The sequence below is a fragment of the Cebus imitator genome, unplaced genomic scaffold (assembly GCF_001604975.1).
Source record: "Cebus imitator isolate Cc_AM_T3 unplaced genomic scaffold, Cebus_imitator-1.0 Scaffold635, whole genome shotgun sequence".
Taxonomy (NCBI): domain Eukaryota; kingdom Metazoa; phylum Chordata; class Mammalia; order Primates; family Cebidae; genus Cebus; species Cebus imitator.
This window is the reverse complement of record NW_016107950.1, coordinates 172,843-187,040: the sequence shown is the minus strand read 5'-3', so window position 1 is coordinate 187,040 and position 14,198 is coordinate 172,843. Positions and strand designations below refer to the sequence as shown.

Sequence of the window (14,198 nt, the reverse complement as noted above, 5' to 3'; positions counted from 1 at the left end):
AGCCCAGCTACTCAGGAGGCTGAGGCAGGAGAATCACTTGAATCCGTGAGGTGGAGGCTGCAGTGAGCTGAGATTACTGGGCTCCAGCCTGGGTGACAGCAAAACAGACAAACAAAAACAACCATTAGAAATGTAAAGAAATTCACCACAGAAATTCAGGAGACTCCTTTCTGTTACTCCACATTTTTATATTTATATAACCACCAGTGAAGTTGTATGGCTGTGTTTCAGTCAGGTTTTGTATTTGTTGTGACTAGGTATCTCTCAGTACTTTTGCTAGTAATTTTTAGCCTGTTTCCATTTTTTTTTTTATATGGATTATGCTGAGAATTCACATTATGGATGCAGGAAGCTGTAGTTCTAATGTAAATATCTAGGATTTGACGTGAATGCATACATGTATATGCCCTCTCATTTTTTTGTGTTCTGTGTTAATAACACCACTGCACAGATGTGATGCTGTCTACAGCATTCCTCCCTTTATACTAAGCTACATGAAAGTAGCATTTTGGCTTGGTCGCTGCTGTATCCTTAGTGTCTAGGACAAGGCTGGGCACACATTAGGTGCTCTAAAAATATTGTGTTTAATGAAAATATGATGCTGGTGGTTCTCTGCCTCAAATGCTTTTTGGAAGTAAAATAATTGTCTTAGGATGTCGTAGGCTGTAAGTTGCAGGAAACCAAATTCAACCATCTTTTTTTTTTTTTTTTTTTTTTTTTTTTTGAGACGGAGTTTCGCTCTTGTTACCCAGGCTGGAGTGCAATGGCGCGATCTCGGCTCACCGCAACCTCCGCCTCCTGGGTTCAGGCAATTCTCCTGCCTCAGCCTCCTGAGTAGCTGGGATTACAGGCACGCGCCACCATGCCCAGCTAATGTTTTGTATTTTTAGTAGAGACGGGGTTTCACCATGCTGACCAGGATGGTCTCGATCTCTTGACCTCGTGATCCACCTGCCTCGGCCTCCCACAGTGCTGGGATTACAGGCTTGAGCCACCGCGCCCGGCCTCAACCATCTTAAGTGATAAACCTATCATTCTGCTTAGTAGGAAGTCTTGGGTAAGGGTGGGTTTGGGGGTTGGCGAAGCCGGTGGCTCAGTAGTGTGGGCTCAGCAGTGTGAGCTCTGCTGTTTCTGGGTCAGCTGCCCCCACCTGGTCCCTCAAGGTGGCTGCCAGCACAGTGAACAGCACCGAGCTTTCTCTCACATCCTCTGGGAGACAGGAGACTGGCTTTTGTTTGCTGGGGATTGTGTTTGAGAACCTAAATGCGGGAGAGAAAGACCGGGGAAAGATGAAAAGCATTTCCTTTCTTGGTAAGGACAAATAGCACAAATTGAAAAAACTGCAAAGAGAGCAAGAAGCTTCAGCGTGCATGATTTTGGAGATGCTGGAGTATGGGATGACTGAGGCTTGTGGAGTTCTTTATAAAGATTTAGAGAAAGGTGAGAATTCAGCCATGCTTAGATATGGGGAAGGAACTGCATGAGAGACTCATTTGTTCTTCTGAGGTGCCCATTTGGGCTTTTGATAACCTTATAAACCTTAGTGACTTAAAGAAATACCTAAAAAGCTAAAGCAGAAAATGAAAGTGGCCCATGGTTTCAGCTTCCAGATAATTCCTATTGATTTCAAAAAATAAAATGGCTTGGTGCAGTGGCTCATGCCTGTAATCCCAGCACTTTGGGAGGCTGAGGCAGGTGGATCACCTGAGGTCAGGAGTTCAAGACCAGCCTGATTAATACAGTGAAACCCGTCTTTACTAAAAATACAAAAATTAGCCAGGTGTGGTGGCGTGTGCCTATAGTCCCAGCCACTTGGGAGGCTGAGACAAGAGAATTGCTTGAACCTGGAGGGTGGAGGTTGCAGTGAGCTAAGATCGCGCCACTGCACTCCAGCCTGGGTGTTGCAGTGAGAGAACAAAGAAAATAATGCATGCAAATTGTTAACTAATTCAAATAGTCCAGGAGAGAGTAACAGGACCAGTCACCCTGTTTTTTCTGTGACACACGCAGAATCACCTCATTTTGTTTCCAGAGACACATCCTTCACAGGTTTTAGGATTCCTCCCAGGAGGCAGCCTGAGCACATGCTGCTCTCCCTTGCCTGCCTGGCAATCTGTCCTGTGTGGAGGTGCCACTCAGCAGTCCTTCATCATGGGGCATGTTGGTGATGGTGTGCTGTTGCAGTATATGTGATGTTGCAGCAAGTGTTTTTCTATGTATATGTGTGTGTGAGTGAACCTCTGCACATATCTCAATGAGGCAAATTCCTAGTCATGGTGAGATTGCTGGGTGCAAGTATGTGAACTATTAAAGTTTCAATAGATTTTGTCAAATTTCCCTCTGGAAGGCTGCGGCAGTTTTTTTTCCTCCATCACACTTTTTCCTTGCTGAGTGTCTTGGAGGTTTTCATTTGTGCCCACCTGATGGGTATAGTAGGTAACTGTATAGTTGGAATTGTATCTGTTGAATTGAGTGGGAAATTCAGAGACTTTTTATGAGTTTGTTGGTCCTTTGTATTCCTTTTTCTGTGAACTGCTAAGTGATTGCCTTTTCTGTGTGATATGTGTAAACTTTGTAAGTGAAGGAAATAAGCTCCTTCTTGCCATATGGTTGTAAATGTTTCTTCTTATTTATTTAATTTTTGAGTTGGAGTCTCACTCTGTTGCCCAGGCTGGCGTACAGTGCTGCAGTCTTGGCTCACTGCAATCTCTGCCTCCTGGGTTCAAGCAATTCTCCTGCCTCAGCCTTTGGAGTAGCCTGCCACCACATCTGGCTAATTTTTTGTGTTTTTAGTAGAGACTAGGTTTCATCATGTTGGCCAGGCTGGTCTTGAACTCCTGACCTCAGGTGAGCCACCTGCCTCGGTCTTCCAAAGTGCTGGGTTTACAGGCGTGAGCCACCATGCCCAGCCATGAATGTTTCTTCTAATTTGTCACTTTTAAAGTCACATTTGACTTTTTTCCATACAGAAAATTTAAATTTTTATGGAGTTGACTTTATGAACTGTTTTCTTGATGACTTCCGCTTTTTAGCCCTAACTTGGACGCTCCATATCACTCACCGCCGACACCAGTGCAGTACCCCTGCCTGGGCCATGTGGACCCCACTGGGAATGCCAAATGTAGGCACCTCGGGGCTCCAGCAAGCCACGAGAATCCTCCATGTCCTTGAGAGGCTAAATCTTGTGTCCTTGGGGCTGCTTTATGTTTGTTGAGTGGTGTTAACTCGGTCAGGTGGGCTGGGTGGTGAGGCTGAAGGCTAGTGTGGGAGGAAGGGACATGGTACAGGGTGCGGAGTGCATGAACCCCACTGAGGAGGTATTTGTTAAATGCCAGGGGGGCACTGAGCTAAAATGGCCTTGGACCCTTCCTCAGCTGATGCTAAAGGGGATAAGGAGAGAGACTTGGGCTGGGCAGGCTATTCTCATTCTGTGTATGATTTTGAACCTGCCTGTTCTTGTTCTGTAGGTGAAGAGATGGCGTTTGTGAAGAGTGGCTGGTTGCTGCGACAGAGTGAGTACAGGGTGTACGGCCTGTGATCGGTGTTGCCAAAGGCAATCTCTATTTCTGTTTGCTTAAGCTGATCATGTTTAAAAACAAAGTTTTACTAGTGCTGTGGCCTTGAGTTTCCCCTTGGATATTCTTAGATCTCTGTGAACTGACTTTGCACACCATGGAGCTCTTCCTTGGTTGCTGAGTTGTCAGGAACCAGGAAACAATGGCAGTCCCTGCTGCTTTTGCTCTCCTCACTAGTGTGCTTTATTTATTTTTGTTTGTTTATTTATTTATTTATTTTGAGATGGAGTTTTGCTTTTGTTACCCAGGCTGGAGTGCAATGGTGCGATCTTGGCTCAATGCAGCCTCTGCCTCCTAGGTTCAAGTGATTCTCCTGCCTCAGCCTCCTGAGTAGCTGAGATTACAGGCATGTGCCACCACACCTGGCTCATTTTGTGTTCTTAGTAGAGATGGGGTTTCTCCATGTCGGTTAGGCTGGTCTTGAACTCCCAGTCTCAGATGATCTGCCCTCCTTGGCCTCTCGAAATGCTGAGATTACAAGTATGAGCCACTGCACACGGCTGTGTGCCCTATTATTAATGATGAATCTGGGACTGCCTGGATCTAACTGAGCCCAGCTTGTCTCTGTTATCTGGGGATTGAGCCAGTGACTCAGATTCTCAAATGTGGGAGTCTTTGTAATTATGTGGCTGAAGACTTGATCTGAGGCAATGAGTTTATCTAAAACCAAAACTTTTGTGTCTTCAAAAGGACTCGAGAAGAGACTCAGGATTTTTTTTAAAATGGGTTTGAGTCACTTTTCTAGGCTTATCTTTTCAAACCTATCTTTCATACACTGTCTGCTTATCTCTGAGGCTGTCACTCCAGGTGAGATTCATACTGTGTTTTAAAGTAGGAAGAACTAGTCCTATTTATTAAAAAGAAAAGACCAAGCAGATTATTCTGCTCTACTAGAAAGAATGAAGTTAAGGGTAAAGTGACTAGTATGTCATTTATGATTCTAGTCAAAAACTGAGCTGTGTCACATACCATTTATTGTTCAGAGACGTGAGATAAGTGGTATTATTTCCAGTTGAAGAAATTGAGATTCAGTGAGGTTAGGTAACTTGTCTAACTGTAAACTATGGTGACAAATGTACATTCAGACTCAGGACTGTTTGATTTCAACACTGACGCTATATGCACCAGGAGACGGGCCTTCAACCTGTGTGTCTGTGACTAGTTCTGTGTTCCTAGCCTGGAGCTGAACCATGTGTCCCTTGTCTGTGCTAGTCCTGTAGTCCTAGAATAGACAGAGGTGTAATATTAGCTTCACAAAGACAGTCCTGGCATATTAGAGCCCTCCTTTACTGGCCCTTCGGATGGCCTTTGGTTTTACTCCCCAGGCTCTACCACACCTTTGTTTGAGGGTAAGCTTTCCCTTCTCCACCACAACTTGATGTAAATTCTCTGTCAACGTAGTGAACAATGACCCTTTTGGTAATTTTGTGCTCCCCATCAGCGCCTAGCATGGTGATGTACATAAAATAGATACACTTTAAATAAGTCACATAGACTTTTCCAGTGTCCTCGTCCATGGGTGTTTGAGAAGTGTTTATTCAGAAGACTTATTCTATAACCCCATACCTATAGATGTGGGTTAATTTTCCTTCTTTTCCTGAAAGTAGAAGTATCAATGCCAGTAAAACGAGGTGAGGTGTATTACATCCATGGGGTTGTAGAGCAGTGGTGATACACATGTGATGTGGACAAAACTGTCCTTGAGACTTTTTCCTGCCATTGCCACGTATGCTGTTGGAACCCAGTCCTGGCCCCTGGAGGACAGCCTGATTTGGGAGTCTGCAGCCAGGGCTTTGATGGCAGGTTGAGACACTTGGGCAGAACTCCTTGACCCAGTGGTTCCACCTGTCTGTTTCTGTGGTTCTATTTAGTAGGGCTTTTTTTTTTTTTTTTTGAAACGGAGTCTCGCCCTGTCACACAGGCTGGAGTGCAATGGTGCAATCTTGGGACACTGCAACCTCTGCCTCCTGGGTTCAAGCGATTCTCCTGCCTCGGTGTCCCAAGTAGCTGGGATTACAGGCATGTGCCACCATGCCCAGCTATTTTTTTGTATTTTTGGTAGAGACAAGGTTTCACCATTGGCCAGGCTGGTCTTGAACTCCTAATCTCATGATCTGCCTGCCTCGGCTTCTCAAAGTGCTGGGATTACAGGTGTGAGCCACCGTGCCTGGCTGACTTTTTTTTTTTTTTAAGATGGGAACTTGCTTTGTCATCCGGGCTGGAGTGCAGTGGCATGAAAACTACTCACTGCAGCCTTGATGTTCCAGGTTCAAGTGGTCCTCCTACCTCAGACTCCCGAGTAGCTGGGCATATAGGCTTGTGTTACCATACCTGGCTTTTTTTTTCTTTGTACAGACAGGCTTTTGCTATGTAGCCCAGGCTGGTTTCAAACTCCTGGGCTTAAGTGATCCGTCCACCTCAGCCTCCCAAAATGTTGGGATTATAGGTATGAGCCATTGCACCCAGCCTATTTGGTAGTTTCTGCACAGCTCAGGTGGTCAATCAAATGGATGCTTGGGTATCACTTAGTGGTCACTTGGGCAAGTGCATTTGACACCCCTCTTGGTGAGGAGAGTGCCTGATAGTGGCAGGAAAGCTGGATGGCACGTATCTGGTTGACACCAGTTGCAAGCATGGCAGTATAAAGGGAAGTGCGTGAAATGGGATTGTGCATGTTGGCCAGGAACAGGGTGAGGTGGATAGGAACAGAAGGTGTAGTGGGCAGTGAATGGATGTGAGGAAGGTACAGAGATGACTTGGAGCTACAACTGGCCTTTAAGTTCATTACTGGGGTTTTCCCTTCACACAGTCAAGGAAATTACAATTTTATAAAGTTAAGTACCTGATCCAAGATCACAAATGAAAGGATGGATTCACTCAAGTTGACAGAAGTGTGTGAGGTAGTAGGATGTATACAGTATGGGAGTCGGCATGGGAGGCCAGGCAGGGCCTGGTCTACATCCTGCTGTGCTCATTTCTCCAGTGTATGCATCGGGAAGGGGGCACCTTCCATACTGTGGGCTTCCTCTGGGAAATGGTAGGAAACAGTATCTGTGAAAGCTCTTAAGGACAAGGGAAAAAAATATATTTTTTCTTTTGCTTTTTGAGACAGAGTCTTGCTCTGTCTTCCAGGTTGGAGTACAGTGGTGTGATCTCAGCTCATTGCAGCCTCCCCCTCCTGGCTTTAAGCAATTCTCCTGCCTCAGCCCCATAGTAGCTGGGATTACAGGCACAAGCCACCATGCCCAGCTAATTTTTTGTATTTTTAGTAGAAACGGGATTTCACCATTTTGCCTAGGGTGGTCTTGAACTGCTGGCCTCAAGTGATCCGCCCACCTTGGCCTCCCAGAGTGCTGAGATTACTCACGTGAGCCACTGCACCTGGCCAAAACATGTTTTTTCAGAAGAGAAATGTATTATTTTTATTTGCATGTAGAGACTTTACAGTCCACCATTTTCTGATCAATCTAGCAAATTTAGGCAGTATTGGAAATTTAGAAAGTTTAAAAGTTTGAGAGCTTCAAACTTTAGTATTGTATGAAGAATTAAGTGTTAGATACATTTCATTTGCTGAAAAGCAAGCTTTTTTTTTTTTTTTTTTTTTTTTAAAATAACCTAAATTGAAAGTATTGGGACTTCTAAGTTGGTTGGCAGTCTTCTCTGTTGCCAGTGTGTGCTGCATGCAGCCTGTGAAAGTACCAGTGGGTGGCTGCCGTGCTCTGCTTTCCCTTTCATCCTGATGGATTGCTTTCAGTAATTCTACACAGGTGTAATTAAGGGGCCAGGAAAGAGTTCCTTTTGTTTCTGCTGGGAATTAGAGGACTATGTCCTTGGTCTTTTGGCTCAAAGCCAACTTTTCAACTGAGCATGGTGGCGTGTGTCTGTAGTCCCAGCTAAAAGGGAGGCTGAGGTGAGAGAATTGCTTGAGCCCAGGAATTCAAGGCCGCATTGAGCTATGATCACGTTTGGGAACAGCCGCTGCATTCTAACTTGGGCGAAATAGTAAGACTTACTAACCTTACTATTTTTTTCCAGGTACTATTTTGAAGCGCTGGAAGAAGAATTGGTTTGATCTGTGGTCGGATGGTCACCTAATCTATTATGATGACCAGACTCGGCAGAATGTTGAGGATAAGGTCCACATGCCAGTGGACTGCATCAACATCCGCACGGGGCAGGAATGTCGGGGTAAGCTGGCCTGTCTTCGCCAACTTCTGTCTTCAGCTCTTTCTCTGTCTTAGTGGGAGCTGGGTCCTCTTCCTTCCCTATTCTGCTTTCATTAACAGATTGAAGAAGGGTTTCTTCTTAGAGGGTGACCACAGTGGGGCCCCAGGCACTTAGATCTTGAACCACGTGGTAGGGGCAAATCAATTTTCTCAACTGAGTTAAACTCACCATTCCATGTCTCTTCTACTTGAGTCGAGGGAACCAGCATTCTGGGAACCTCAAGAAGCACAGACCAGCCTAGACTGTGTTGATTTTGTACTCAGAAACTGGCTTCTGTTTGATGCTGACTCCAATCAGTTGCTTAAAATCTGGGATGTTGGCCAGGCGCAGTGGATCACAAGGTCAGGAGTTCAAGACCAGCCTGGCTAAGATCGTGAAACTCCATTTCTATTAAAAATACAGACAAAAATTAGCTGGGCATGGTGGCAGTTACCTGTAATCCCAGCTACTCGGGAGGCTGAGGCAGAGAATTGCTTGAACCCGGAAGGTGGAGGTTGTAGTGAGCCGAGATTGTGCCACTGTACTTCAGCCTGGGTGACAGAGTGAGACTCTGTCTCAAAAAAAAAATAAATAAGAAAAAGAAAACATCTGAGATGTCGTTTCCTGAAGTTATTCTTCATACCCATTATAAGGAATACATTTTGTAGATATCTTCTTGGCAGCTGGTCCTGTTAGTCAGCCTAGCTATGTTCTTTCTGCCTTCTTGGAAAGGCAGAGGGTTCTTCCATAGATATAGCACTTGATTTATTGTCTAGTCCTTTGCTTCTCTGAGCTGGTAGTTCTTAGAAAATGTAAGAAGAAATCCTGAAAAATTTCCTTTATTCTGCCGTATTTTTCATAGATATTCAGCCTCCGGATGGAAAGTCAAAAGACTGCATGCTGCAAATTGTTTGCCGAGATGGGAAAACAATTAGTCTTTGTGCAGAAAGCACAGATGATTGCTTGTAAGTTTTGCTTTCTTATGTGTTTAATTTAAAAAGTATTTTCTATTTTAATGTCTGATTGCCAAAAAATGAAAAGAATGGGAGCAGAGTTTTCCTTGAGGCGTCAGAATGAGGGACTCGGTGGATGTGTGGGAGAAATACAAGACTTGCTTTTTCAGTTCTAGTGTCTGCCTCTCTGGGACTGCCTGAGCCGATCCCATTGCGGTGAAAATGGCAGAAAGGAATTGTAGTCTCGTTGTGTTCTCTTTCATTATTAGATTCACAGTGGGTAACAGGCATAGTTGAATGGTTTGTTAAGATTGGCTCTTTTTATGTTAATGTCTTTTTGAAAAGCATTCACATTCTACTGTGCAGCTTTTCCTTCTTTGGTGGTCATTTCTCTGCCATCTCTGAAGAAGGGATGGGGAAATCCCAATTGTAATACTCCTTGGCCTCCTAGCATTGGCATTGATGTTGGATCAGAATCTTGAAAACACTGATTGAATGAAATTTGGGGAGAATTGGAATTGGTTTTTCTGTCTCCTTTACCACTTAAGTGGGTGAACTCTGGATGTTGTGAGAATTCACTAACAGAGATTACTGGAATATTTGTAGATACGCAATGTCTTCACAGATTTGGAGGCCATTTTGTCAGGGCCTGCCACACATATCTGTGCTCAGCCTCTGTATAAACGTCATTCCATGCCAAACTCTAGGGTCCGTTTTAAGTCCCAGAAGTAGCTGTCTTTTTACATTCTTCTGATTTATATTAGTGACTCTGATACAAATATGGCACATTCTGGAAGGGATGGGGCTTTCCTAAAGTCCAGTGGAGAAATGACCATGTGTCAAACTAATTTGCTACTTTTGTAAATTGGAGCTCTGTTATTACTGTTTAAAAATTTAAACCAACATGTATTGAACACTTCCTTTGCACTAGACACTGAGTTAACAGCTTCACAGATGACTGTAATCCTCATCATGTCTTATTTTACAAGGTGGGTGCTGTCACTCATATGAAGTGGAGACATAGAGAGGTTAAGTAACTTCTATATGTTTTTTAATGTTGTAATAAATTGCCGCAAGCTTAGTAGCTTCACACAATACAAACTTACTATTATGCTTTTGGAAGTCAGGAGTCCAACACGAGTCTCACTTGTCACAAAGTTTCTACAGGGTCATACTCGCACTGTAAACTCTAGGGGAGAATCTGTTTCCTTTTTCCACCTTCTAGAAGCCTCTGCATTCCTGGGATTGCAGCCCCTTCCTCCATCCTTAAAGCCAGTAGTGGTAGGTGGAGTCCTCTCCTGCTGCCATCTCTGGTTCTCTGCAGCCAGGAAGGTTACATGGTTTTAGGGATTCGAGATTAGTTTGGCCCACCTGGATATTCCAAGTTAATCTCATCATCTCAAGGTCCTTAGTCTTAATTCTTGCTGCATAATCTGGCTTCCCTGCTTCCCACCCCCCCGACCTTTTTTTTGAGACAGAGTTTCACTCCTATCATCCAGGCTGGAGTGTAATGGTGCTATCTCACTGCAGCCTCTACCTCCTGGGCTCAAGGAATTCTCCTGCCTCAGTCTTCCAAGTAGCTGGGACTACAGGTGCTTGTCATCACGCCAAGCTAGTTTTTGTAGAAATGGGGTGTTGCCATGTTTCCCACACTGGTCTCAAACCCTGGGCGCAAGTGATCCACCCGCCTTGGCCTCCCAAAGTGGTGGGATTACGGGTGTGATCCACCGTACCTGGTCCCAGAATCCCTTTTACCTTGTAAGGCAACATATTCATAAGCTATGGAGATTAGGTTGTGGACATCTTTGGAGCTGTCATTCTGCCTGCTGCACTTCCTACAGGCTTTAGAGCTGGTAGGCTAGACTCGATCTGAACCCTTGTTTCTACAGCCCTTTGTCCTTAACTGCTCTGCTCTGCTGGGGGGCAGTATCACATGTACAAAATATTTTTTAAACAAACAGTGGAAAAACATCTGAAACTAGAGTTTTAGAGTAATCTAACAAAACATGGGAGAATGCTGTGTGCGGTGACTCACACCGATAATCCCAACACTTTGGGAGGCTGAGGCGTCTGGATCACCTGAGGTCAGGAATTTGAGACCAGCCTTTCTAACGTGGTGAAACCCTGTCCCTGCTAAAAATACAAAAATTAGCTGGGCGTGGTGGGGTGCGCCTGTTGTCACAGCTACTCAGGAGGCTGAGGTGGGAGTATTGCTTGAGTCTGGGAGTCAGAGGTTGCAGTGAGCCGAGAGCACGCCACCACACTTTAGCCTGGGTAACCGAGTGAGACCCTGTCTCCAAAAAACAAAAGCAAAGCACATAAGAGAAGAGGCAAAAATATATACTTGAAGGGCTGGTCTTGTTTAGCCTGAAAGAGTGAGTGAGTTTGTTCTTAACCTAGATGTAAAAGAGAGCTTTATACATGTGTCATATTTTAAGGGCACAAATTTGGGCGGATAGAAGTGGAGGATAATATTTTTAAACCAGAAGAATAAAAAGAACAGAAAATATTCCTCGTGAAAAGAAAACTTAATAAAGCACAACAGTAAATGTCCTGGCAATAATTAGACTGATAGTTTCTGTGATTTTAGTAAATGTGATTTGGTGAAATTTACCTAAAAAGAGTAAGATCTGAGGGCTGGGCGCCATGGCTCACACCTGTAGTCCCAGCACTTTGGGAGGCTGAGGTGGGCAGATCATGAGGTCAGGAGATCAAGACCTGGCTAACACAGTGAAACCCTGTCCCTACTAAAAATGTAAAAAATTACTCAGGCGTGGTGGCATGCTTCTGTAGTCCCAGCTCCTCAGGAGGCTGAAGCAGGAGAATTGCTTGAACCCAGGAGGCGGAGGTTGCAGTGAGCTGAGATGGTGCCACTGCACTCCAGTCTGGTGACAGGGTGAGACTCCATCTCAAAAAAAAAAAAAAAAACAAACAAACAAAAAAGTAAGATCTGAGATTGAGCAGAAAATACAAAGTCCAGCAATATATTCTGTTAAGAAGAAACACACTTGAAATAAAATGGCCAGAAAAGCAAAAAAGGAAAGAGTAAGTGAGTTCCTAGGGCTGCTGTCACAAGTTGCTGAACACTAAGTGACAAAAATGGCAGAAATTCCTTGTCTCATATTTCTGGAGGCTGGAAGTCTGGCATCTGGTGTGTCAACAGATCCCTGCTCCCTCTGCGATGCTGGATGGGGTCCCTTCTTCCCTCTTCTTAGCTTCTGGTGGTGCTGGTAGTTTTTGGTGTCCTTGGCTGGCAGCCGTGTTACTCCGGTCTCTGCCTCTGTTGTCACATGGCCTTCTTCTGTTGTGTCTGTGTCCAGAATTCTCTTTTCTTATAAAGGACACCAGTCATACTGGATTAAGGACCCTCACCTTAATTCACTATGAGTTGTTTATCTTAATTTGATTCCATATGCAAATACCCTATTTCCAAATAACAATCCAACATTCGTGGCTACTGGGGATCAGGATTTATGCATATCATTTTCATGAGGACACAAGTCAGCCCCATAATAGAGACCTTTGAGAACAATGGTGAAATGGATTAGATCATCTTCCCTGAGAGGAAAACATTTCAATGGCGCAACCAAATAAAGAAGTTTGATTTCAGTCACAAAATACAAACAGCCAAAGAAAGAAATAGATGATTCTGTTGAGATGTTCTTTAATCCTATGCGAATCCCAGAAGCAGTAACAAGATGGGTTAATTAAATATTGCAAATGTTTAGTTTTACCCTGTAGTCTGGAGTGATGCTGATTAAGAGTAAGGTACTTTTTGGAAAAGCTAAGGAAAAATCCTTGAGAATGTGATGTCCTTGGGACCTCAGCAGAGGCTGGGTGGTTCTCCCAGGGCCCATCATTGCAGGGCAGTGAAAGGCACTGAAGCTCACAGGAGTTGGATAATTTTATGGCTGTGAAGTGAGCCTTTGCATGGGGACATTCAAAGGAATATGCTCAGAAGAGAGTGTAGGACCCAGATTTTTCAGAAAAGACTTACTCGATCTCAGAAGAAATTTCCTTCTCTTCCAGCCCTGTGCCCTCAGATTATAGAATATTGATTGAGGGTACACCTAGCTATCAGACTGTTGCTGGGCTGGACAGAGGTGGAACAGGGCAGAGCTACCAGTTGATACCAGATTAGGTAGGGAGGGTGTCAAGGAGAAATAATTCCTACCTTATCAGCGCAAACAGAAGTTTTAGAATCACTTCCCATGTAAAAAGTGAGCAGGATGTAAAGAAGTGGCTTGGCAGCTATGCAGATAGACCTTGAAGGAAAAATAAGAAAAGTAAAATGCAAGCCTCAGGAAAAGCTCCTAGAGTGGAGGAAAATAAAATCCAAGGAACAGAAGCAGAGTCTTCAGGAATACTTTCCTGGCCACCATATTTAAACTTATATCTCCCTGTCTGCATACACACTCACCATCTACCAACTATTTATCTTGTTCATCATCTGCTTTCATTAGAATATATGCTATGTGAGGGCAGAGATTTATGTTTCTTTTCTGCTCTTTTGTGTCTATAATCTAGAAGGTCTGTCACTGTCAAGAGGGTGCCATTCACATTATAATCTGATGAAAGTGGTCTTCCCTTGCGTACAACACCAAATGAAAAGTGAATCACTGGCATGGGGGAAGAGACTGGAGATAATCTCAGTGAGGGGAAAAAGATGAAAAGATTTGGAGAAAAGATCAGAGATATGTTAGAAACACTAAAAAAAGTTCAGAAAGATTATTGATGTGCAGAAAGTATAGAACCCCAAAAGAGGTAATTAGAAATTCAGGGCAAGAAATATGTTCTGAAATAACAGAACTGAATTTGCAGACCAAAGGCCATACTAAACTCTTCCACCTGAAATGACAACAAAATTTGTATAACATATATGAACAATCCAATGTGATACCCTTTAGTAAAGTGAATGACAGTGGTATGCCACATACAAAATCTGTTGGGGAATTTTGCAACTTAACTGCATTCCTTAGAAAGCCAGAACACTTGAAAATAACTGAATGAATCTTTCAACTTAGGGCGATAGTAAAATGAGAATAAAAATGAAAGGAATTGATGAAGGTAAGAGGGCTGGGGTTAGTAAGGAAAGTAAGGGGTAAAGGAATGAGTGGGTACACAAGAGACTGCTTTTTTTTTAGATGGAGTCTCTTGTAGCCCAGGCTGGAGTGCAGTGGTGTGATCTCGCTCATTGAAACCTCTGTCTCCCTCCCGGGTTCAAGCAGTTCTCCTGCCTCAGCCTCCGGAGTAACTGAGATTACAGGCATGCACCACCATGCCTGGCTGATTTTGTATTTTCAGTAGAAGCGGGGTTTCACCATGTTGACCACGCTGGTCTCGAACTCCTGACCTCAGGTGATTGCCTACCTTGGCTTCCCAAAGTGCTGGGATTACAGGCGTGAGCCATGGTGCCTGGATGAGAGACTGTTTTTGCCTATCAATTAAAGCAAAAACTTAATTG

At 44.0% G+C, this 14,198-nt stretch overlaps 1 protein-coding gene across 10 annotated transcripts in view; it reads left to right on the top strand.

The window, feature by feature from the left end:
* Window positions 1-14,198, top strand: part of PLEKHB2 (pleckstrin homology domain containing B2) — a 46,968-nt gene that overhangs the window by 14,149 nt on the left and 18,621 nt on the right. For 6 of the 10 annotated variants that reach the window (XM_017517532.2, XM_017517529.2, XM_017517531.2 and 3 more), the window contains exons 2-4: window positions 3,468-3,512; window positions 7,611-7,763; window positions 8,644-8,746. In XM_017517532.2, the coding sequence (XP_017373021.1) occupies window positions 3,476-3,512; window positions 7,611-7,763; window positions 8,644-8,746 (293 nt within the window). In that variant the 5' untranslated portion in view covers window positions 3,468-3,475. Of the gene's footprint in view, window positions 1-3,467; window positions 3,513-7,610; window positions 7,764-8,643; window positions 8,747-14,198 lie in introns of those variants that run through there. The other 4 variants (XM_017517533.2, XM_017517534.2, XM_017517535.2 and 1 more) reach the window with 2 other exon arrangements.